Genomic DNA, 26,431 nt, shown 5'->3' with positions numbered 1-26,431 from the left:
GGATGTTTTGCTGAAAGAAGAGAAAAATGAATTGATAATTTATGGATTTGAAGATTAAGAAAGATGTGGATTAAAGGAGGGGGTGAGGGATTTGCAAAATATTTAAGAGGGAGGAGGAACAAGATTGTAATTATCTGTTGAAAAGGTTGGAAATCATTTATAAATTTCTTAACTTTAGTTTTCTTTTTTTCTTCCATTTTTGTTTTTCTTTCTATTCTTTTTTTCTTTCTCTTTTTGATTTGTCCTTTATTATATGAAAACTCTAAATAAATAAATAAATAAAGTACCCTAGCAATTGGCAGGAGGGAAGATTCTTAATCTTTACCTCCATTACAGTCCATTTCAAAACTGGGGGAAGGTTACGTCTATACCAGCTATCTGCAATGGAAAGAAAGCCCCCACTGTCACCAAAGTACTTATTTTCCTTTTATTACAAATAGACAGAGTATGAGAACTTAGTTCACTTTTGACCCTATGATAATGAAATGAATTCTGCCCATTCCCTTTTTCTCTTAAATCATGTTCATTCTGGGTACAGACGTGAATAAGGAGGTCTTGTTTGTCCATTAGTATTTACGTAGCTGACCTTATCTGAGTTTGAAAGCTAAGCAGGATTGGACCAGGTTAGCACTTGGATGGGAGAATACCAGGCTTGTAGATTAGACATAACATCAAGGAAACAGCCCAGAAGAAAACCACATGGATGTGTCCATGAATTCAACAAGACTTGAGCTCAACTGTAAAGATACTTAAGAATAAGTTTCCAAGAATTTTCTCTTAAGAAACTTATTTTCAAAACTCATGTTTGCATTATGCCTTGCCTTCAGGCCATATCTGCACAATACACCAATCCATGGCAAATCACACCCAAATCACACTGATCCTTATATACACTGGTTGGGTTCACACACACATTGAACCAAAAATTATACAACCACAATGTTGTTTACTGAGAAAACCCATCACTCACAACCTATGACTCTGCTATTCCCTCAAGGTAAAATCTGATCTGTATTCATGCTAGATCTGAGACATGGCAGCCTGCAAGATTCTTCCACTCTGTTGGGTTGCTAGTTTGTTTGCCATTTGGACAGGACTTTTATGGGCCCTGGGCATTTTTCTCTTCATGGGCCCCTTCTTCTATAAAAATAGTAGTATTAAAAATTATACTTTCATTATTTTCCCAGTGGCATTTAATATATGACTGAGCTTTTATTTGAATTATATGTATATTTTATTTGTATTTTGTAGACTTGCATTCTGTTTATTGTGTATATTTTCAAGGCTGAAAGGCAAGGCATGAAAATGCATAACTTCTACTTCATTTTTATTCTGATTTTTAAAAATTAAAAGATTTTCATGGGCCCTAGGCACTGTACCTACTGTGCCTAATGGATCTGTTGGTCCTGCAACTAGATAGTCATTTCCTTGACACTTAATGTTGCTAGTATGATAGTGGATTTAATTTGTATTTATTTATTTTTTAAAATGCCCATTAAAAATGCAACCTTCCCTGCTTGATGTCTTTCAAAAATATTGGAGAACCTCCATAATTCCCCAGTCTGCACAGTCTTTAGCCAGGTTGTCTAGGAACTAAGGAAAATGAGATCCAATAATCAGTAGGGTACCAACTTGGGTAGAGATGATACTTAGTAAGGATGATAGCAATGGATACAGGGGGGTGGCCATCAGTCCATAGTGGACCATTCTCTCTAGCAGTTCTCAACCCAAACTATAGTAATACCTGTAATCACTGATGGGATTGTAAATACTGGGAAGCAGACTCTGTGGCTGTTTTCATACAACATGATTAAACCATGTCAATTAAAGATCTAGTAACTGTATAATTCATGAAGCTTTCCTAATATTAATCTTAGTGAGGGGTTGGGGGGGTTGTGTGAACCCAGCCCATTTCATTACTTTATGATTCAGTGTATTCTATGAATCAAGAACATAAAATAATTCAGTAACTAAAATAAATGTGTTGTGTGAACACATCCTGTGTCTCAGTGACATGCACAGAATTGCCATATTCATTGGTTTTAGCATTAAATCCTGCAGCAAGAATAATGTCTTGCCACGTGTACTCACAATTACATTTGAATCTAGGCCATATATTTCATCCCTGTGTACATGGATATGAAATGGGTTGTGTTACTGTACATCAGCAAATATGTCTAAGCAGGTGTTGGCGGAAGCACATCATAGCTCACGTCATTTGCATTTGGTTGTTTGATATGCATCTGGTTAGGGACGAAAAAGAGAACCTAGTAGTTATAATCAAAACCTGTATTTTAGTCTTAGCTGCAATATAGTCTTAATCCAGTTTCAGCGGGTCAATATTGTATCTGATGTCATTCATGCAAGGAAGGTACCAGAAAGGTAGCTCTGAGCTTTGAGCTAGGAATTAGCTTGGTTACTGAGCTGCTTAAGCAACACAAGAATGTGTATAGAGCAGCTGACGTGCAGCCTTCAAAGAAGTAAAAAGGAAGTCTTAAATGGTTGTCTTTAGTGAATTGGATTTCTGCAGAAAGTTGCGTATGTCTCTGTGTCACTGCATGTGTGCTTGTGTTCTTTTAAAATGGATGCCTCAAGCTCAGCCCAGTGATGTCATGAGTATTATCAAATAGGTGACGTTGACACCTGTGTAATCTCCTTTTGCATTCTCTTCACTGTCACAAATATAAATACTTAGACAGATGAGAGGAGAAAATCACATTTCCTCAACAGCAGAGTATTGTAGTCAGAAAACATACTAGTATAGCAGGGGTAGCATGGTGGCTGGGGAATTCTGGGAGTTGGTCCACACGTCTTAAAGTTGCCAAGATTGAGAAACACTGCCCTATAGCAAAGGAATATGGTGTTTGGTGAATGCTGAAATAAAAAATAATATAATAAAATAAAATAAAGAATAAAGAAGATTGAAGAGAAGCTCCTCCCTCAGTTTCTGGTGTTCTCATTTGTTGTTTCTTCTCTTGTATTGTAGGGAATTTTAAAGGTCTGTGTAAGCAAATCGATCACTTCCTTGAGGACACAGAGTATGAAGCCGACACAGCAGAATATTTCCTCCGTAAGTCTGCAACTTCTCGTGTTGCTTCTTCCTCTCTGAGCAGAGCAGGGGTGCCCTTCGTTCTCTGATGATGATGATGATGATGATAGACAAAGCTTATTCCCAAAAGACAGACACCCTGGTGAGGCTGCCTGAGTGGGACACCTTTCAGGCTTTCTGGGTATTTGCCATAAAATGTTGTATTAAAATCCCCTGCTAGGTCTTTTGCATGTATTTGCTCAGTTGGTTTCCTGATAATTCATTTTTTTTTTTTTTTAAATCTTTAAGAGGGTATTTTTGCCTCTGAGAAGAAAAAAAATCTTCCCTGTGTTGTGAAGATTGCAAAATTCAAGTGTATTACATTAATTTCTAAGATGGGTTAGTACATTGACCAAATAAATAAATTTACTTACTTTACTTTACTTTACTTACTAAGATGGGTTAGTATTCCTGAGTATTTCACCTGTTGTGCATATCTTCTATTTATGGAAACTGTCAGCACCCCAGAACTGTCAGCTGTAGGACAAAGTCTAAGGAGAAACAGCATGGTGTAGTGGTTAAAGTATTTGGCTAAGAGTGGAGAGATCCAGCTTTGAGTTCATTATGAAAGTGACCTAGGTGACTTTGGACCAGTCATTATCTCTTAGCCCAAAGTACCTAACAGGATTGCTGTTGGGGAAAAATTGGAGGAGGAAATATGCCGCCTTGAGCTCCTGGAAGAAAGGGAGGCTATGAAACTAATATAATAATATTAATTATTAATAGAATAATAGAATAGTATAAAATAAATTGGAGGCGATCCAATTCAGGTACTGTTGCTTAAAAGTCAGGCAAAAAAAAGGACCAAAACTGACTGACTGAGGTGAATGGTATATACATGTGTGTGCGCACACACATGCATGCATGCACACATATTCTGCAATAAGCACATGAGTGGATTCTCTCCCATTTGTTCCTTTTGCATGCTCCTTAGAACATTAGAGGTTTGGGCATTTATGGAGTCACAAGTATTTTGTCATTTAAAATGTCTTTTCAAATACAAGAGCCCAAATTTAAGCAGTTTTAAACAGTTTTTTCTTAAGTCAGTTCACCATTGTTTGTATTTCCTAGGCTGATGCTGATATAGCAGCAAACTAAACTCCTAGGAAGGTACACCAATCATTAACATGTGCATCATTATAAACAGGCATGATACACTGCAACGAAATCAGCTGAGCAATATCATTATTAGGACCAATCAAATTCTAGCAAAAGAATACACAAGTTTTCAAATATTCCAGAATTCAGATGGGGAAGAATCAGAAGAACTAAACATTATACCAAGCATTGTAGCCATGAATTTTGGGGCACAATATTTAACCTAATCCTGAGACTTCTCCATTTTGGATTGTCCTAATATAAGTACTGGTATAGGGTTGATTATTTTTTGATTATATAGAACCAGTACATATAGCTTTTAACACATACATACATACATATTTGATTATTAAATTATTTATATTTCTTGTCCATTTAATTCTTCCTACTTCGTACTAACTTCCAATAGAAGAGAATACTTCTATAGAGTATAGAGTACAGAGATAGTGCTAACTGCTATGAAGAAAAAGATGTTAAGGGCATAATAATAACATGCTTATTGTCAACCACAGCTTAGGACCATAGCAGATGTAATAAAAAGACACTCTCCTTTTTAGTCTTTTTTGTAATGTACTGTGAAAAAAATATCCTCTTTTTAATAGGACCTGATTTTCTCCACTTCTTCCATTTCCAGTGTAGTATAAAAATGCCAAGCCAAGAAAGTGCACAAATGTTATATGGATATGTCCCTCTAAAGTTGCATTTTGTTGCTTTTAATGCCATTGATACAGCAAATATCTAAATTATTGAAAAATCATTCTTCATGAGCAGTGGAGTAAACAGAGAACGGTTATCCATAACTTACAGCAGTAATAAGGAATTAAGGATGGTTTAATTGGCTAATTAAATAATTAGAAATGCCATTCCACTTAAATTCTCTCCAGCTGCCATCAGAATAAAAAAAAATTGCCCAGGAAGATCGAAGCATCCCATTCCCACTGCTCCTTCTCTGACTGTTTCCAGAAAGGCTTTTTAATGGTTGGTTTCACGGAACTGACTAAATTCTAAACCCTAAATTCTAAACAATTGCTTCATTTACATAACACGCTATGATAAAACCTTGGGCTCTTCCTCGGGGCCACATCAAAATGCATTCCACTAGCCCCCAAGGTGGCAGAAAAATATGCCCTGGTAGCCAAACCCTAATCAGCCTCAGTAACAAGTAACAAGTAACTCAGTAACAAGCTGTGTGAGCGGTCCTGTATGTAGAGTTTCTCTGGGGGATAATTTAAGGGCAGGGCTTCATGCAGTCCTTTGGCTTTGTCTCCACCCCGCTCCATGTCAGTTGCCAGCATCGATTTATCTCCTTCAAGTACGGGCTTGGGTGGGTGTCTGAGACAAAGACTTTAGCCATTTTTCAAATTGCCCAAGGATAAGGGCTGCCTTATCCTTGGGCTAACTTTGAACATGGTTATCTAGAAGCAAAGTGACAGGCTTAATGTTCGGTCACTTGGGCTAAACGGTGAAGGGAACAGCAGGGCTGCTTCTGCAAAATGGCATTAGAGTATGAAAAAATAGCCCTGCCTCCCTCCCCAATAAAAATGGTAGAAAGCATGGCCATGCACAACCCCTTGTTGGCAGAAGCAGTGGAAAACCTCATAATAAAAACCTCATTTGAGACAGAAGCAATGATACATCTCTTTCTCAGTTTAAATTGACCAACAGCCCATCTTTTTACAGACCAGTTTTTTGAAAGACCACTGAACACATGTTTAATAAAAAGGCTAGTGCTCTTCCAGAAGACCAGTATACCAGTGTATTTAAGGAGCCTAAGTAACGTTTGAACATGAATTACAAAAAGAAAAAAAGGTCGGGCATAATTCGAGCAGGTATCTCCACAGAAGACAGGCGTCTGGTTTCTTCTGCAGCCCAAACCAAAACGCCCATGAACAGCAGTGACCCAGCCAATGGGGGGAGGGGCATCCTGCAGCAGCATCAACCAGACAACAGGAATTCAGAAGATGCCACTCCCTCCTCATGTCATCTCCAGGATTTTTAGTGAGGCATTGTAGACTGTTTGTAAGCAAAAACTTAAGTTGGGAATAGACCCAAAGCACTATCCTAAAACTAGAACAGGTAAGGACTAATTTAGGCTGACTCTGTGATGGGATGCGGGTCGACAAAGGTGTTTGATGAGAATATGTCACCTGTTCACATCCATTTAGTACAGTGTCTTTCCTCTGGAGTTAGCAGGATGTCCAGCTGAGTCCAAATAAACAATATTACGGCTTAATCTGATAGCCTGGTTTATTCAACATGCTAAGATAATGACTGAGTTCCCACAATATAAATTGAAACCACAAATTATCCAATCATACTTCAGCCTAATCTAGTGAGTTCAGTGACCAGCCAAGTATATTTCAAGGCTGAGTGAGGACTCTAACCTGAATTATTCCAGTCCTGATTACAACTCTCTAATCTAGCTTTCCTCTGTGTGGAAAATCTTCAGCTCCCTTTCTTTTCTTAGCCAGCATAGCCTGCTTGGCTGGGGATGATAGGAGCTGTGGCCCAGTATACTTGGGTATGTCAGGTCAGAGAAAGCTGCTGTAAATTTGAACTCCAAATTTATTCTTTTTTAAAAAAAAAATAGAGGCTAAACCTCATCCACAGGTTTGCTTCACTTCCTTCTGGGGTTCACTATATTGCCATGACCCTGTTCATACACTTGAGAAGAGGTAAAATACCACTGGAGCAAGTCTCTCAGGCTGCAAAAGTGTATAACGATTAATCAATCATCGGTTTTTCAAGCAATATAGCAATAAAACTGTAACAGTTTGAAAGCATGCCCAGAAGAGTTATGATACTTAACCTTTCATATAGCCAAAATATTGAGCATATGAATGTCTTTGTTCATTCGAAGTATTTACCTAAGCCAATATTGCCTGAGTTCACACATTGTACCAACTCATGATTTCTGGCTGGGATGCTAGAAGTTGTTACCCAATACAACTGCAAAGTACAAGGCTAAAGGAGACTCTCTTTGAAAGCATGTGTTCTACCACAAAGCTATGGCCCTTTTCCTTTTGTCTCCCCACTAAAAGCATTTCAGTCACCCAGAGTCACTTTTATAGTGAGATGGGCGGTGTATACATTTAATAATAAATAAATAAATAAATAAATAAATAAAAAAAATTTCCACAAAGTTAGTAGCTTCAGCCTGCCACTCTCTGCCACAAGTCCATAGCCACAATCCAGTGTCCTCACTGCTATGCTCTATTCTCCCGATGAGCTGGTCAGTGCTCCCTTCAGCTGCGCAATATGAGCATGCAAAAACCAGCATTCTGAAAGGGCCTGTTCACATCCTCAATCTCCCTTGGCTGTGTTTGCTTTTCAGACTAAGAAAGGGAAAGTTAGAACAAGGCCCAATTGCCACTGTTGGTATTGAGCTGCTCTTCAGAGCAGCTGGGGAAAACTAGAGAGTGACAAAACAGCATTGGACCTCGACTGCAGAAGAGAAGGAGAAATCTCTAGAATAAAGAGCTGGGATAGGGCAGAAGTTTATTTTTATTTTTATTTTCTACCCCGCCTTTATTATTGTTTTTAAATAACTCAAGGCGGCAAACATACCTAATACTCCTTCATCCTCCTTGTGCCAGCTTCCCAACCTCCAGACAAGCCCCTTGGTATTATGGGGACACAGGAGAGCAGTGCCAGTATCAGATGGTATGGCCTCCATAATGTATGTGGAAGGGCCTAAGAAATAAATACATCCCTGGACATAGTTTGCTCTTGAGACATCTGTGATGCCAGATGCCATGGTTTTTAATAGTAGGGATGATCATACATAGTCTTGTAGGGTACAATAACAGCAACAATTATATGACTCATTTGTAGGGCTCTCATTTGATCATATTCTTCTTGTTTATTTAATCTGATCTGCTCCTCATATACTGAAAACAGCAGATGAATGTTTGTGTGGTATGAAGCTACACGATATCATGGGCTAATCACACTGAAATCATAGCTGATATTTCAGAAGGCGAACGAAGTGTGGAAGCTTTCTTGATAAATGCTAAATATCCAGGGCAGATGGAATATAATTCTTGAAACTTCACCAAATAATATTCTTTCATTCAATGAATTATTCACTCTAAAACAAATTATTCTCAAGGTGCTTTATATAAATATAAACGAAACAAAAATTAAAATCTGATGAAAGCCAGATCCAGGACAGCACAAGAAATCATTTCAAAGCAAAATAAACTAAAGCATAGTAACTACTGACTGCTTAAAGATCTGAAAAGGGGATTTTTTTCACAGAAAAAACCATTTTAACATAAAATTAAGCAGCAGGTGAAGATAGCTATTTAAAAAGCCCCACAAAATAGCAATCATAACCAACTAATTGTTTAAAAAAGTCACAAAATGGGTTGAGAAGAATTTAAGTCCTGCTTCTCACCCAAAAGACATTAGACAGGCACTAGATGGGCTTATCTAGGAACTGTGTTCAATGAGTGCAAAGGTTTAACCATATCTGGCACCTTCTTGCGTTTCATTGTGAAGACACATGGAGGAAGGCCAGAGGTAGGAGGAATGTAACAGGTAATCCTTCAGATAAAAAGTGTCCTTCAAGGTCAGCTCCACTCTGAGTCATTTCATGGATGGATCTTTCCAATTTTCTTGGCAACATTATGGAAGTGGTTTGCCACTGTCATCTTCTAGGATGTTTTTTGACTTCCAGCCTAGCCTAATACGGTGGCCCAAACCAGATAAACCAGCACCGTAAAATTGAGCCTGGAAATGAAATCTGAACAAATGGAGATGATGCATTGCTGATAAAACATTACAGTCATTCCATATTCTTGCCACCATATTTTATAATAACTGAAGCTTATAAACTCTTTATATGTAGCTCGAAGTACAGCATGTTGCAGTAATCCAACACCATTTATTATCTTCTGCAACACCATACAGCCAGCAAAGCCACCTGTGAATCTGCAAATCAGCTGCACACAAATACACAAACTGTAAATGCCAAATAACATGGCAAAGAATGTTATTTTCTCTGCCTTACAAGCCAATAATTCCATATTATGGACTAACTGACCAGTGGAACTGGAGCAAGCCCACTCCTTGCTACTGTTCAGCTCAAAACGTATTTATTTTCCCAGGCCTTCTAATTGCACAGCTTTAGCTTTTGTGTTTTATATCTGTTATTTTTATAGATGGTTTTAATGTACCTTATCAGCCGCCTAGAGTGGTTGGTGCATATATGTGTGTGTATGTCTGTGGTATGTATATGCATATACATATAAAATAATAATAATGGAATGCACAGGTATGCATGTTTGTAATTCAATCCATGCCCTGCAACTGTAATAAATCAAGCAAATTTGAGCTAAGTTTGCAGCAACAAGCTTGATTTTGCATGAAATGGCCCTTTTCTAGCCAGTCAAAACTGGTCCAGAAAAAGCAATATGTTACTGCTAAAAGATTCTTTATTGTAACTGCGTTAGACTAATTAAAATGTGTGAAAAAAGGCAAGTCATAGGACCCGCCTATGTTCTAAAAAACCTTTGATAGTGAGCCTCTCCTGGCAATTACTGACATTCCTTACTGTTAAATCTCATTAGTGTTTTCTAGAGGTCATTCGTGAGGCATAGTTCCATCTCTGAAACATGGCCGAAGATACTTGTCTCATACAGATTTGAAATCAGTGGATTTTAAATCCACTGGAGCGGGGCAGCATCATTTCCAAGATTTCCACAAAAAAATTCTGGACTTGGTATTATATCCATATACTATAGCTAAAAAAATTAAATAAGTGTCTCATTGTAACATAAATATTTTCCTCCCTTTTTCACCATTTGTCGACTCATGCATTCTTCAGCAAAACTCCTGAGAAATTGGTGACAAATAGAATTGTGTGGCATGTGAGTGCCACCCCCTGGGCTGGATAGCCAAAAGGCCAGAGACAGCATGAGAACTAAAGCTCACACCAAATAAAACAGGGACCATGACCCAAGAATGGAGGCATCACAGGAGTGTTATGCGTGTTTTTTTCCAAATAAGTTAGTGTTTCCTCTTAGAATTCCTAGGAAATCACAGTCCAACTCCCTATGGAGGATGCCAGGATGTGGAAAGCTGCTATTCAATATAACTTTTAGTTTCTCTTCCAAGTGGCATAATTTGATTGAAGTGAATGCAAGAAATGTTTAAAATGGAAAACTTCCCAAAAGCTGAGTTCTAGGAGTTCTATATTAGGAGACAGGTGACTTGTTTCCAAATCCTTTTTAAAACTCTCAGTGAAAAACTATATACCATCCATTTCCTGCAGTTGTAGAGCTCCTTCTGGAGACAGTAAATGGAGATTTTTAAACAATAAAATGTTATCTTGTTGAAATTCAAAGTACATTGGGACTTATTTGATCAGGTTGAAATAAATCTGTTTCTTACACTGGCTTCAGTCATAGTACTCTGCGCTAGGATTTTCTTTTTTTATGTGAACTGTAAGTTTTGTCAGCAAATACTCAATTTCCTACACTGTTCATGACAGAGTCTGCAGATCAGATAATGTTTCTGTGAATAGTCAGCCCAGTTTTGGCTAAGAATTACTACCTGTATTTCTAGAACTTCCATAATATTTTACTAGAACCTCATACTGCCAGTTTTGGTTTATACTTATCATTGTGAAAATAAAACTGTCAGTGTAAACATAGGTCACAATCTAACCACTCATTGGTGGTTTTGCATTGGCAGTCACATTTCTTGTTTCCATTCAGCCCTTTTGCTGGATCCAGAAAACATCTCAGTGTAAGACCAACTGCACATAAAACTCCCATGATATATTACATGCAGATCATCCTGCTTCAACACCCATAACACCCTTGTTAGAGCAAGGACATGGCCTAACAATATGTACCCATATCTCTCCATTAACTGAGTTTGCACAACGTACTAAACTAGTTTAAAACAGGGTTGGTACTTTGTCATCCAGCATGTTGGAATCCCAACCTTTGTTTTAACACGTATGAACCAGGCCATTAAGTTAAGCCATAAGGTTTGTTGGGGTATGGCAGGTTATATAAATATAACAACTGTATTTTGTTAACCCAGGTTAACCCAGGTTTAAGTTAATGTGTTGTATGAACCCAGCACGATATTAACCAAACACGACAGTTCAGTTTAGACTCACGTGGCCCCTCCAAGAAAGAAAGTTGCTCTTAATTAGTTCCTTGTGCCAAAAGTCTCCTGTGATCTTCTTTATCATGACACTTGTCTTGCTATTGCATCATGCAAAGTTTCCCTGTGAGTTTGCAGGAATTAGTGGAGATGGAAGACTTGAATAAAGGAACATTTTGATACAGGGTTATGAGAACAAATCAGACACAAATCAAAAATCTTGGCGGCACTGTTTTTTCCCTGTCCCTATGTAAAGATTTTTTTTATCTTTTAAAAAGAGAAATATATACTTCATTTAGTTAAGCTCTCAAGACAGCTAACAATATAGCAGATTCTGATGTGTTTCATTGCATCAAAATAAATGTTTTAATATACAGTACACTTAATGTAGCCAAACCATCCCAAGGTATCAAAGAATGGCAAATGGGTGGATTTTATCCATACTTTCAAAGTGTATTTATTTATGGCATGATTAATCTAATGTGAACAACTCACATCAGTCTACCCCAGCCAGGTTCTCTTCATTCAGATTGCCCTTCAGCTTCCATAATTTGCATCCAGCAAAGGCTTAGTGAACACTAACTCTAGAGAAGCCACCAAGCTGAGGAAGGCTGACTTAGAAGCTGCTATATGTTATACTGGAAGTGAAAAACATTGAATCTGATATATGGATGCCACATAAAGTGCATGTTTATCTTTTAACATTCTAGTATATATGTCTGAAATCCCTAGATAAGTCAGATTTCATATTTGTACATGCTTACATCTGTGCATGAGAGAGACACTGATACTTGAATGTTTCCTAGAAATAAAGTTACACTAGTCACACATCTTCACAAGAGCTCCCCATTCTCCATAATGCTTAATCTGAAAATCATTACATGTATAGGTGTATTTATGTACCTGCATGCTACTGCCATCTACTGGGTATCGTATGTGAGGAAGTACTACATCTATGTGCAAGGAAGTTAGTATTTCCCCAAATAATTTATCTTTAAAAAGAGAAGGTCATCTTAGATTTCCTGAGAATATGATAATATACTAGGCGGATGAAATTTTTTCCTGTCTAATTTTCTTTTTTGAGGAAGCCTTAAATTTGGTGTCATCTTCCTTTTGGGTAAATACAGTAAATGAGGACAAACACATATGACAGCCTTCATTAGTCTGCAATACATGTACACATTTCCAAAGCGTAATGTGCTTCCAGGGAGATAGCATCAAGTGTTAGCAGCTGAAAGACAATCGGGCAGCAATTCCATCATTTCCTCCTTAATGCACTTTTTGTGGAAAGAAACAAGGCGAAAAAAGTGACAAGGAAGAACGGAAGACTCCATCTGGAATCTTCACAAGATTCCATGCTTGAGGCACAAACCCTGAATGATAAAAACCTCCTCTGCCTCCCCACCCCACCACCATGTGTCTGTGTGCAGGCCTGCCTGTGAGCAAGCACTGGGTCCATCTGGAGAGTCTTCCATGCCCACTTCTGCACAGTCTCTGTGTTTATTTTCAGGACATCTCCTGCTGATTGCAATTTGTTAACAATATGCTGAATAGTACATGGCATTGTTTTAATTTTCTGGCCTTGAGAGTTTCTGTTTGTTCGGAGGGATGGCACTGTGTTTGATGGTTACCAGATGCCATTTGACTGTCCCCAGCTCTAAGTACAGTGCTCTCTTCTAATATCCAGTATGTTGACAGTTCATTTGTAACAGCTTTCTTCTTCTGTTGATGCTCTGTTTCATTCTCCTCCTCTTTCTCTCTCCTTATCACTGGCCTTCCAATTCCTGTGCTTCTTTGCTGTGTCTTTCTTTTTTGTTCCACCTTGCTGCACTCCTCACCAATCTTCTATATTCTTCCTTAATTCCCCCCAACTGCATGTCTTCCCTCTTCTCCTTGTCTCCCACACTTGCTGTCATCCTCCCCTCCCCTCCCCACCCCTCCCCTCCCCTCCCCTTTCCCCACCCCTCTGGTTTTCTTTGCTTACAGGGGCTGTAAGAGCCTCTAGTATTTTTCCGATCCTGAGTGTGATTCTGCTTTTTATGGGTGGACTCTGCATTGCAGCCAGCGAGTTCTACAAAACCCGACATAACATCATCCTTAGTGCCGGCATTTTCTTCGTGTCTGCAGGTAAAAGGGCTGAGGGACCAGTGGGCTGCCTCTCTGCACAGGGATCAAAGCACAAAAATCAAAAAGGAGGGAGGGACCCAATGAGTGGGGAGGTGAAGGGAACAACCAGCTTCCAGAGCATTGGGATGGAACATAAAAGAAAAGGAAAAGACTGGGAATGCTAATGTTTCCCAGCTCCAATGGTAACTATTCATTTCCACATCTGAATTAAATCTTGTGAAATGAAAAAGGAGGTATTTAAATCTGAGTGATTGCAGGAGAGAAAGATTGTATTGCCCTTGCATTCCATGTTTCGGAGTTGCAACCTATTTTAGGGGGAGTCCAACTAGATTTGACAGTGGAAGAATCATTTGTTTAAACTTGTGTGTGTTTCACTTGTGCATAGAGCTGGGAACAGGAGGTCCAATCTTAGAGCAACACATGGATATGGTTAGTGCCCTCTATTTTCTTCACTATAATTTCTCATCGCCTCCCCTCCCTGCCCAGCCAAATTCACTTCTGTGTTGCAGTTCATTCAAAAAAAAAAATATTTCATGGAAGAACAAACTAAAGTCATACTGAGCAATAATATGATGAAGGATAACGTATCAACTATGTTTTCAATAAATATGCCGAAGGCAGGTGGAGAATAAATCTCACCTATTCACATGCGTTTTTGCTCTAAAAATCCGATTCTTCTACCCTCATTTTGAAATCCTGAGATGTGGTTCTACCTTCATTTTAAATCTCTCCTTGCATGAAACCTAGGCCTCTCCCAGTCATGTCTAAACAAATAGACCTTCTACTGTCATACTTAGTTTGACCCTGGCAATGCAATACAGTGCCTTTAAAATTTCAGAGAGGATTCAGCTGGCTTGCAAACATCGTATTCATATAGAAGTTTTTCAAGTGCATTGCTCATAACATGGTTTCATAAATGTTAAAAGTAACACTAATGAAAGCAAACCCAAGATCCTGGATGACAACCCAGATATTTGGCAAAGAAGAACATCAGGCAAGTGTTCCCCTATTCCAACTCTCATGATAGTCCTCTATCAGTGCTCTCCTAGGCTGAACATGTACTTTTTGCACCAGGAAGGAAGTGGCGAGTCTGTCTAGGCATGTGCCAAATATGGTATTTTATGTTAACCACTACAGAGAAACCTAGCTGCTGCCGCCTTTTTTTCACCCACTAGTGCAGTGTTTCTTAACCTTGAAGTCGACATATCTTAAAGTTGCTGAGGTTGAAAAACACTGCCCTAGTGTGGAAGACTTTTCATCTTTTCTTTTGACCACAGATTGGATGGAGATATGGATAATCTATCACCAGGAGAAAATAAAAAGCATCTCAACACACAAAAGATTTTTTGTGAATTAGGCCCTGTTCACTAGGTTGAGTAAGAAAGAGCAGCTCAAAAAAATGAAGAAATTTTATGTGGCCTCCTATGCCTGTTTAATACTGAAGGAATAAGCCTTTGCTTGGGCTTTACCACTGCAGCATGCAGGTGAAGATTCACAGGATTGAATTTCTTCCATACCAGAAATAAATAGCAAAAAAACAACCCTCCATATCAAACAATAGATATTTGCTTATTATTTCAGTTTTAACCTCACCTTTCCATCCATAGGAAGCTCAAGGCGGCTGACAGACAACAACAAAACTGTATGTACATTACAAATCCATTTAAGATAGGTACATAATAACTAAAAGTCATCATGATCCAACTGGAAAATCCTGGCTAAAGACAAAAGGCTTCACTCATTTTCTAAAGAAGTAGTGAGTGGATACTAATTGAATTTCCTGAGAGAGCCTGTATCATAGCTTGGGAAAAATGCAGAAGACCCTCTCGGGTGGGCCTAACAGGTCTCTGAAATCAGGACAATCTTTAAGGCTGCCTTTCCTTAGCAGCCAAATAGATTTCTACACAAATAGATGGTTACTTAGATAGTAGAGCCTAAGCTGTTAGATCTTACAGTAAACAGCGTAAAGAAAACAATTGGCAGATATGATAAGACAGGCATAATATGATCCTGGTATCTGGGAGTGTTAAGCCACATAGTAGCTGCATTTTGCACAATTTAAAACTTATTGTTTACTTATTTACCTCATGATGTATACATTGCCTTTATGTTCGAAGTACGGCTTCAGGAGTGCCACATACAAAACATATTGCAGTACTTTAACTATGATGTAACAAACGTACAGGTAACTATTGCCGGATCTGACTGGCTCAGGAAGAATTGCAGCTGGCACGTTAGGTATAATTTTTCAAATACAATCCTTGCTATTGCCATGCTCTGCAAATCCAGAGTTAGAGGTCAAGGACTGCCTGCTTTTTCAGGTGAAGTACAATCCCTCCAGATTAGTTTAGTTTCTTATTGACCAACATCACAGGCTGAAGAAATCCTGGGAAAGATCAAATGCCAGGAAGAAAAGTTCTAGCCTAACCTTTCTTCTGATCATCTTCTTTTCTAGGTGTAAATACTGTATGTATTTCTAGATACAGAAATGTATTTTTTTGTTTTATTTTTTTTTATGGAGGAACATTTGATCATGTGAACCCTGGCTGCAATAACAAGTGGTACAGTTTAAACACAGGTTTTCACCTGAGAGCCAGGTAGGCCAAAATAAGGTCTAGGATTTCTCCTCGTGTAAAAGCCAAAGTATAGTTTTGTAGCATCCTTTTTGAGCAATGAAAATGTTGCAGTGTGTATGTGGGCTTTTTTAAGAGCCTGTCTCTCTGTCTGTGGTATTTGTCTTTTGTTTCTAATTATTCTGTTCATATGTTGACTGTGGCAGCATCTAGTGATGAAAATGGATTATTGGTTTTTTTTCCAGAATGCCTGTAATATTATGCATACACTCCACATAGCAGGGGGCAGTTGCTGCCTTCACATGCTCTTTGTGGGTGTCCCCAAATGTTGCCTGGCCAGTTCAACATTTGTGGTGGTAGTCCATACTTGTCCATTCCTTCCTACTTCCACTATTGGCTAAACTATATCAAAGTTCTGCATGGGGCTTTCACGCAGTACTTTGGTGCTTCTGATTTCCATGAGACATCCAGGATCTCGCGGTGGCCGCTCCAGGATCAGGGTCTCGAATGCAACCAACTTTGGGAGTTTGAATTAAAAATGCCCAGGAACAAAGCAGGCAAACCACTCTTTCAGTATTCTTACAAGGCTTAGCATATTCAGAGACTGTACACCACCTGTCAGTTGTTAAGAGTCAATATTACACCTCCTGTCACATAAAGGGCTCAAATTCTTGACATGTAGGCTCATGATAATTCTCTAAGATTAGGTCTTCCACCACTGGCCCCCCAAACTAGATGATTACTAGATGACAGCAGAGATTCAGAAAATCTTTATGTTTGCTTCCATCTGGTGGCTGTCCAGAGCTTTGCAGCCCTAGTACAATATGCTTAACTGAAATGTAATTCAGCAGATGTCTAGATAGCAATATTTTATTCAACAGCCCCAAGCATAATGTTCCAAGATGGCAAAATTTAGGTCCAATAAATACTGGTCTGACAACAGACATCAGCAGCCTGGGTGCCCTGCTATATACCCTCCAACCAACAGTGGGAGTAGGTCTCTGCTTTTGTTCTGTTCAACGCCAAACTCATGAGAACTGCCAAACCAGAGTAAAGCTATTTGTTTAGTCAAATGCCATCCTAGTAACAATTTCATCAGGAAAGAATTAGAACCAATGTCCTGAGATTCCAGCAAATAGAAAATCATCATAGGATCTTTTTGACAAAATTTTACAATCCTGTTTAAGCACAGACCCTGCAATAACCAGATAGTTCTTCAACATACAGTGAAATGTAGCTCCAAATAGTTGATGAGGAACTCAGGAAGGGCATCAGGCGGGTGAATGTTGTACTATGGATATGACAATTCCTATGTTAGGTTGGGGGAATATAGCATGTAAGGAATCAGTACAGGAGTAGAAAAATATTTGAATAATGCTCTGTGTGGCTGAACATATTAGGATAGTGCTTGTAATGGTAGATGGTGGGGAGGGATAGTTTTTGATGCAGATGTTCAGTACTACTGACAGGCACATATTAGAAGTACTGCCTTGTCCCAGAGCTGATCCAGTCTGTAATGTATTGCTTCTGGGTTTTTTCTTAGAAAATGAATAGCTCAAAAATTCATTTTTCTACACTGTATTAATACCTTACTCACAACCTACCTAAAATATCAATTTAAAGCTGTAGAGAGAAAAATCAATGCCATCAAATGGTAGAGGCAATTACTAGTCTAAGGTAACACAAACACATATTCACATATTGGCTAGAATTGTGTTTTTGTTTCCTCTGATGCCATTCTATATTTTTGTGGTCCAAAGTAAGGGATTTAATTGTTAATATTTAATAGAACTGAGCTTCCTAGAATTATGTGCTGGCTATATAAGGATTGTGCAACTTGAACTCTAACATGTTTGGAGAATATCAGGTTGGGGAAGGCTCTAAAAAGTTTTTCAAAAGGAATTTGAATAAGGAGGTGTCATTGTGATGTTGATACATATTGGAACATCCAGAGTCTCAGATAAATCCCCAAATGCCATCTTTGAATGGCTGCACTGCACTATTAAGCTTTTAAAAATGGCCCTGTCATTGATCCTGGTGGGGATGGACCTTGGCCAAAAAAAACTTACAACAGAATAGTTACCCTTGTCTACAAAGCCTCTTCAAATCATATTAGGGATGCCTAGAGGACAGTCTAATTTCTTTTCTTTTAATTTTTGTCTACAGGTCTGAGTAATATTATTGGCATCATTGTGTACATATCAGCCAATGCTGGAGATCCCTCAAAAAGTGACTCCAAGAAGAACAGTTACTCTTACGGATGGTCCTTCTACTTTGGGGCCTTGTCCTTTATTATAGCTGAGATGGTTGGAGTGCTGGCTGTACACATGTTCATTGACCGGCACAAACAGCTGCGTGCCAGCACTCACACCACGGACTACCTCCAGTCCTCTGCCATCACCCGCATACCCAGCTATCGCTACCGCTACCAGAGACGCAGTCGTTCCAGTTCCCGTTCCACTGAGCCTTCACACTCCAGGGATGCCTCTCCCGTTGGGATCAAAGGGTTCAACACCCTCCCATCTACGGAAATCTCGATGTATACCCTGACCAGGGACCCCCTGAAGGCTGCTACTACCCCCACCGCCACCTACAATTCAGACAGGGATAACAGCTTCCTCCAGGTTCACAACTGTATCCAGAAAGAAAACAAAGACTCTCTCCATACTAACACAGCCAACCGCCGGACCACCCCTGTATGAAGCTATCACGAGGGGCTGAAACCGGGGGACAGGGAAGGTGGGAGAAGGACTTGGGGGCAGGAGGAGGAATGGCGGGGAGGCCAATAGGGGCAAGGAGAAAGCAACCATAGGAACCTTCCAAAAGCAAAAAACAACAACAAACTTAAGTGAAACATCCAAAAAGAAAGAAAAAAGTTAAAAAAAAAAGAAAAAAAGAAAAAAGTTAAAAAAAATCAAGAGAAAGAAATTTAAAAATAGAAAAAATAGAAAATAAATTTAAAAGAAAATGCATGATTTCCCATGTACCATTATTTTAACATTTAATAAAAGCAGATTTAAAAAAGGAACCAAGAAATAAAAATAATAATTTAAAAAAAAACAAGTGGGAAAAAGAGGAGGCAGCTTTTTGGATTGGAGGGAGGGGAGGGGGGAAGAACTACTTTTTAATTCCTTAGGTTATTTTTATTTTCACTTTTAGCCCATTGTGGATTTGCAAGTTCCTGGCAATCTCCAGCCAGAAATAAAATGCAGTGATTTGGGTGTCCTTGTGGATACCCTATTTGTACATGCATTGGGGCCTGCCTAAGTTTTTTGAACCCGCCACCCCAGGAGTGACTGGGGATTCGACATGTTCTTGTTGGTCCACAGAGCTTAACATGACCTTCCTTGTCCCTGGGGATTTGCAAGGTTAATGCCCTTATGCAGAACTCCAGGTCTCGGGAAGTTAAGCTGAGCAGCTCAGCCTCATTAGCCTATGACTATTCTGGGGTTAACTGGGACGTTGCAAAAAAAAAAAAAGCTTAATATAAAGTGGCATTTTTTAAATAAAACAGCTATACATAAATGTAAATATAATAAGGGGATTTACTTGCCAGAAAGCCAGATAATATTTTTCTTTTCATCTTTTTTCCAACTTGAAAACTGTGAAAACTAAAATCTTAGGAGAAAATCAACAACACTTAAAAAAAAAAAAAAGATATCCAGAACTTGGCCTGCTGTTTGATGTTAATAGCATTCGCTCCCTTCCCCCCTTCCCCTCCCAGTCATGAGAATTAAGGACCAAGAAAACAATCTCCCTAGGGAGAGAAGGATGCCACTATCATTGGGTTTAGAAAATTGATTTTAAAATCTAGATGTCGTTCTCCCACTGCAGCAGAAGTATCCATGGGGCGTGGTAAAAAATGTCAGGATGGTGGCCACAATGGTGTGATCAAAGCACCACCTTTTTAAAAATGTGTGTTGTATATAAAAGCAGGCAGAACTCTGCCATCTTGACTTTTTTTACCAAACTCTGAGGACATCCCTGCCCTGCAGTCATTTGCAGGCTTTAGAAAGATGATAAGCAAAATGGCTACTATTTGCCCACTGACCTCAGCTTCATTTATGTTAGTAGCTTTTCTGCTTTGTGGATCAATCTTACCAGATCCATTGGAGTTCCTGTCATACACACCAAACAGGCTGTCATTGGCTGAAATTCAGCTCTGGTGCCAAATCTATAACTCTAAAAAATTACGCCCTGATTTCCTTTTGTTGCTAGTGCTAGCCAGACCCTGGCTCTACGTTCAGTCTGCCTTACCCTGAGACCTACCTGTGGTGTTGCCATATATAGTGTGGGACAATTTGACCCTGAGCTTTTAAGAATCATTCAGAAGAGGATAATGTTTGGTAAATGCAGCTTTTCCCACTTCTGTAGCACAATGTATGGAAGAAACTGCAGTTTCTTATTTTTCTCTCTGGTTTCTCTCTGGTTTAAAGGCAGAACAGCCAAACTGCTCCAAACATGGAATCTGGCAGCTCCATAAGTTTCAACAGAATTTGAGAAAGGATCTATGTTGTCCTCCTTCTCTCACTGAAGATGTACAGTATGTGGCAGGGAGAAAGCATGGATCATAATGTATGTTCTATCACAGAAGTTGGCCAGATCATGTTAGGCAAGGGAGCCCTCAGGAATGAAGTAAGATGGAGAAACAAGGTAGATTAAGGGAAAAGGTAGGCGCAGAATGCCTACCAAGGCTCTTCCTTGTTTTAGGGCTACCATATAGCAATAAAGAGCTCAGTATATTTCCATCTCTTTGTTGCATCTAGACACTGTCCAGATTTTTGCACCTCAGATCTGATGGTGGGAGCCCTTTGAGGTAGATCCAAGTCAAGACACTGGCATAGCAGGGATTCCAGGGATGTTTTTTATTATTGTAGGATAGAATAACAGAATCTTGAAAGTCTGTGAGGGCTTCTTTCTGTCCAATCTTATAACAAATAAAATCAAGGTGGGGTTATTTTGAGTTTCTTTCTTTCCTCTTTCTCAGGACTATGTAATCTTTTCTGAAAGTCCCCCCTAATTGGTTTGCTAATTCCCAAGGCCAGGTCTCCATTCCTTCACTGGTAGCCCAGCTTATTTATGGCCCCAAAGGGTAATTGAAAACTTTACCCCAGGTGTTGCCAGACTCTTATGTGAAACGGGTTCCTGTGACTTTACTAGTGAGTAACAAACTGGATGTTGGCAGGTTCCTACTGCCGGGTGAAGGCATGTCTTATATCGTATGTCTAACTTGTATAACTTTAGCAGAAACTAAGATAAGGAGAACAATTAAGAGTTAGGAGATAAAAATATCTATTAAACATTTTTAGTTAAACACACCCAGAAAAAAAGCTTCCTATCTCTACTTTGCTACTAGGCTTGGAAGCTAAATCCCCCAAATTGCTCATTTCAGGAGTAACTTTCCATATTTGACCCAGGATGAGGACATAAACAAGGCAAGGCAACTTTTCCAATCTGAAGGCCCTCCAGATGGCCATTGTTAAACAGTCTAGGAGTAGAAGTCCACATATCTGGAGGCCATACAGTTGTGAGGCAGTGGCGATACTAGCTTTCCTTTTCTTGTATCTGATTTTCTTCCCCGCAAATCATACCACTGCTTCTCCTACTGCCTGAGCACCCTGAAAAGAGACATGTTCCCTTCCTCTCACCCTCAATTCCTGTTAGATTCCAGGCATAACATGCCCACAGCAACCATCCAAATCATTGTGAAACATGTTAAGAACATTTGGTGCCACAGCAGCTGAGAGATTAAGAGTGTAGAGTCTGACAAGGTCTTGGATCAGAATGGAGATCTGGTTATACCGCTGGTGGCACTGAGTTAGCTTTAAGGTGCAGATTCAGCTTCAGACCAAAATATATGGAATTAATTCTCTGGTCTTACAATATCTGAGCCTTTTGTGTTGCCTTGAACGAAGATTGGGGGTTAAGTAAACCTGGCCCAGCCATTATATTCAGTACCTTTAGGTTCTTGCTTGATTTTTCCTGCTCACACTGGTGCTGCTTCAAACTCAAAGAGCCTTCACACCCTACAGCTACTCTGCACCCACTGCGATCTACAGTATATAAGATCAGAAAAAAAATCTCTACCCACCCAGTTTAATGCTGCTTCCTCCTAAGTTTATTCTCTTAGATAGAAAAATGGAGTCCCACTCAGGGTAGAATGTGGAGCAATATGTGAAACAGTGAGACAGTCGCAGAATCAGTTCTTCCCCAGGCATTAGCTGATAACTCATTGAATACAATCCCAAAATAACTGGACAGGACCAAGATGGAAAATACTGAGACACAGTATTATTAGTAATCAGTATGGGACCTCCCGTTCAGTAGTGAATGCCTAAACCTGCAGCTATATCCCAAGCCTCAGCCTGCCCATCAGTAACAATGAAAAGGTTGGGGGGAGTTAGATGAGCTAATACCCAAAGCCCAAGAAATGAGTTAAAAACTGGTTTCCTGTACTCCAGCATAAGCCGAGGCAGTATTTTGATTGAAATCCCAAAATTGTTACCAAGGACTTTGCTACCTGTGATGTTCTTGAGTATTTCTGATAGAATACCATTGAATGAATATTTGTGCATGTGTGAATGAGCATGTAAATGTGTGTGAGAGAAAGAGTGAGAGTGAGAGAGATGGGAAAGAAGAAGGAGGATTGGGACTGGTGAAGGTTTTGTTTTTTCTCCCAAGGGTATTGCTTATGTTCATTTCAAACCAGTTCAACACAAATCTCCATTTTCTTTATTTTATTATTTTTTTCAGACTGTTAAAAAGAAAAATTTTAAAAAGAGGAAAATTACAAAAAAATAAAAATAAAAAATCCTGGTACATGAAATAAAGTTTTTTTTTAAAAAAATCGCTTGCTCCTTGTTTATATGAATTTGTTTGTCAGTTTGAAGTGACAAATTGTTCTTCCTTGTAGAAAAATGTTGAAGGAAACAGGATCCAAGTGGAAGTGAATGGAGGCTATTTTGCCATGGTTGAAGTCCAGTTTTGCCCTTAGCCTAGGTACCTGGGTAATATATGTAAAAGCAAGAAAATGCAATTAACTGGAATGGTTTGCTTTTCTCTGACAGGCAGGTGCATTGTGAATATAAATTTCCACTAAAAGATCCATTTTGTACATTATAGTATTTTCAGAGCATAAATTAATATTTTCAAAGTATCCATTCTGAATAAGCCAGAACCTAGAGGTGGAAACAGATATCTTCCTGTAGTCAATGTTTCTATCTATATTCAGTTTCATGAAGGTCTCCTAAAGTCAACATTTAATTTTTCTTATGGTGATGATTTTTATCCTGACTTATTTACCAAAGTTTAAAGAGCAGCTTACAGTAGAAAAATACAAGAAACTATGAAAATACTAAGGAGAATACACTACAAAAACAGTAGTAAACTATCACCAATCAATAAGAAACACAAATCTAGAGTTAGTTTTTTTTTTTAAGCGACTTGTTCATCATGATAAACATTTTTTTTAAAAAAAAGCCAATTCCAATGTCATGAAAAGCCAGAGAATATTATAGGATGGAGTTTACTTGGCATCTAAAAAAAGAAGGTACTGAGTACACCTTCCTTAATACACAATTTCATAAGTGTGTGCTATCATGAAGTAGGTCCTCTCTCTAGTTGTGACCCATCTAATTTCAGGTGAGACATCCAGAGAAAACATTTTGATGAAGGTCTTAATTGTAGTCTTTCAGATATCTCTTTCAGCTATCACTGGACTCTTTTCTGTAAGTACATTTAAAGGGTTGGGTTTTTTCCCCCAGATTCTGTGATAATATAAAGTTTTAAGGATCTAAACATTCACACTTATGAACTATAATGGACCAAACCTAAGCATTTTTGTGGAAAAAGCAATCCACTAAAATACAAAGCAAAGTTATGGAGATGTGAAACTTTTTTTTATTAAAATACCCTATAACAGTGATCACTGGACTCCCAGCCAAATTGACTGAGCACCCTGACAATAGATTGGCATCAATAAGCATGAATAATTAATTACATTGCACAGACAGGAAAAGCCCCCAGCTCCATATCAGCAATAATGTTGTCAGCCAGACCTAGCTTTGAGGCTGGCGCCTCGGCTTTGTCGTCAATCCTGATCTGCATTTTTTTTCTATTTTGTGATAAGGTGGCCCTTTTTCATGCTTCTCCTCAAAATACAAGCCCACATCATTTTATCTGCCTTTTGCTTTTATCTGCCTTTTGCTTTACTTTAAACTGAATTACAGTATCATGGGGCATTCTGAATCCCAGCAACTTTCTTAGTTCTAGGCCATCTTCTGCTGACACAGGAAACATGATTCAAACATAAAAATCAAAGTCTTTAATAAGAAAACCTACTTTTAAAGAATTTTAACTTTTCAACTCCACAGCATGACAAAGCATGAGCAGAAAACAGAGAACAAGAATAGGCAGCATGTTGCATTCCTTGGGGTTGCTGCAGTTCAGCTCTCAGAAGTCCCAGCTGGTCCAACCGATGATGAGAAATGCTGGAAGTTACAGTTCAAAAAGGCACAGGAAGGTGCAACAACACCAGAAAGCCTAAACAATTTAAATTTAAGTGTAAGTGGGAAATGTTGCACCTTTTGATGTTCTGTTTGAGAATAAACTTGCCTGTGCCATTTGTTTCCTGACTTGAAAGTTCTGGTTTAGTAACATCTGATAGGCAACAGGTTCTTCTACAAAAAACCCTGAATCAATCTATATGCTATGAAAACTCTCATTGTGTTTATCTATTTATCTGTTTGTACCCTCAAGTTAGTCCAAACGACGCATTATACCACAACAATTCTTAAATCAAGATACGTAAAATCCGCTAACTTAAAGAATGCATAAAATATCCAGGACCCATTACTCCTGTGGAATTGAAATTTCCACAATGTTCAGACCAGTTTTATTCACAATGTTGGGGCCATTGCAGCATCCCAGCAGTCACATGATCATGATTTCCGACACTCCCTGCCAGCTTCCCATAAGCAAAGTCAGTGGGGAAGCTGAGAGGAAGTCAGAAGTCACTCCCGCTCCTGCTACTTTTTTGCCCACCCATGGCCATTCTTTTTATCTGGTTAGCTAAAGTAAATATTGACTTATTATGGAAGTTCATTTGCCACTACGATTATTTTTCTGTTTATGATACATACTCTTCTTAGATGATCATGGGACCATCCAGCATTGGGGTAAAAAAATTTGGTCAACCTAAAATTTGATGTTCATTTTGGTCACATCAGACTGCACTACCTTTCTCTCAAAGGATGACCCAACAAGTCACAGGGTTGTCTAGTGTTATATAAAATCTACTCCCAATCAGAAAGGACCATTTTAACAATAAACGCTTTTCAAATGAATTAAATTTTTCTTTTATTTTAAAAATCTGTATGCTACTTTTCAAAACTATGTTTTCCCAGGACAGTTTACACTATGTCAATATCTAGACCTCACAAAAAAGGGCAAAGAAATATTAAACATATAACAGTATATTTTGCCCAACAAATTTAGCTTGCTAATTGATGAAGTTCATTTCAAAAGTATTTTAACTATCATTGAAGCAATTTTATATAGACAGATCACAGAGTCAGTCCATAGCCACTGAACCATCCACCTAACCATCTATCTTGTTATTTATAAAATAACTAATTAGATATATTTTCTATCTATCTACTTCCCAGAAGAGAAAGGCACCACGTTTCCTGGCTGGTAGACTTTTAATATGATGGTATCATTTGCTTTGGAGAGAGTCCCATAAAGGGGAATTTTATCCTGAGCATATGTATGGTTATGTGGTCCATACAATTGTCTTTTGCTACTGCAAAGCAACTTTTTAAAATTATTTTGGAACAGATGGCTTTATACATCTCTTATCTTTTAAACAGTTCAACTCAAGTTTAGATCATTGACTAGCCTTTGTTTTGTTAAAAAAATCAAATAACGTTGCTTAACCCTAATATCTGTGCACATGAACCAGGGAAGGCTTATCATGCACAGACATTCCAAAGAAAATTAGGGAAGGCTAATAAATATTTGATATTGGAATCAAAGATACCAATTTCAAGCATAGTAGCTCAGCTAAGCTAAAATGAGCAGTGAGTATGTACAAGAGTATTTGTAATAGGAGCCTTATTTAGACAATACGTTTGCATGAGGAGCTGCGAACAGCTCCACCCTCTTATAGTGATACTGGTGATGTCACTAAAGAGCCAATCTCCACAAAAACAGCATAATCACTTGCATATAAGCAAAGATCTCCACATGAGCTCTTGTGGAAATGTTCATGTGTACACAAAAATCAGGAGGAGTCTGGTAGCACCTTTTCTAACAAATTTTACTGAAGCCAAGAACATTTCTTCAAATGTTCAACATCAAATGCTCAACACAGCTGTCATCCCTCAAAGTGTACACAAAGGATCCCTGTGGCAGATGATTGCAG

The 26,431-nt window shown here is 38.7% G+C and overlaps 1 protein-coding gene across 2 annotated transcripts in view; it reads left to right on the top strand.

Annotated features, from left to right (window-relative positions):
• Window positions 1-19,036, top strand: part of CACNG2 (calcium voltage-gated channel auxiliary subunit gamma 2) — a 130,860-nt gene extending 111,824 nt beyond the window's left edge. The window contains exons 2-4 of one of the 2 annotated variants that reach the window (XM_063308361.1): window positions 2,987-3,070; window positions 13,295-13,435; window positions 18,175-19,036. In XM_063308361.1, the coding sequence (XP_063164431.1) occupies window positions 2,987-3,070; window positions 13,295-13,435; window positions 18,175-18,710 (761 nt within the window). In that variant the 3' untranslated portion in view covers window positions 18,711-19,036. The remainder of the gene's footprint in view (window positions 1-2,986; window positions 3,071-13,294; window positions 13,436-18,174) is intronic. The other variant, XM_063308363.1, reaches the window with a different exon arrangement.
• The last annotated feature ends 7,395 nt before the right edge of the window (window positions 19,037-26,431 follow it).

Source organism: Candoia aspera, chromosome 7 (assembly GCF_035149785.1).
Source record: "Candoia aspera isolate rCanAsp1 chromosome 7, rCanAsp1.hap2, whole genome shotgun sequence".
NCBI lineage: Eukaryota > Metazoa > Chordata > Lepidosauria > Squamata > Boidae > Candoia > Candoia aspera.
The sequence above is the reverse complement of the archived record's forward strand: the minus strand, read 5'-3'. Positions and strand labels throughout refer to the sequence as shown.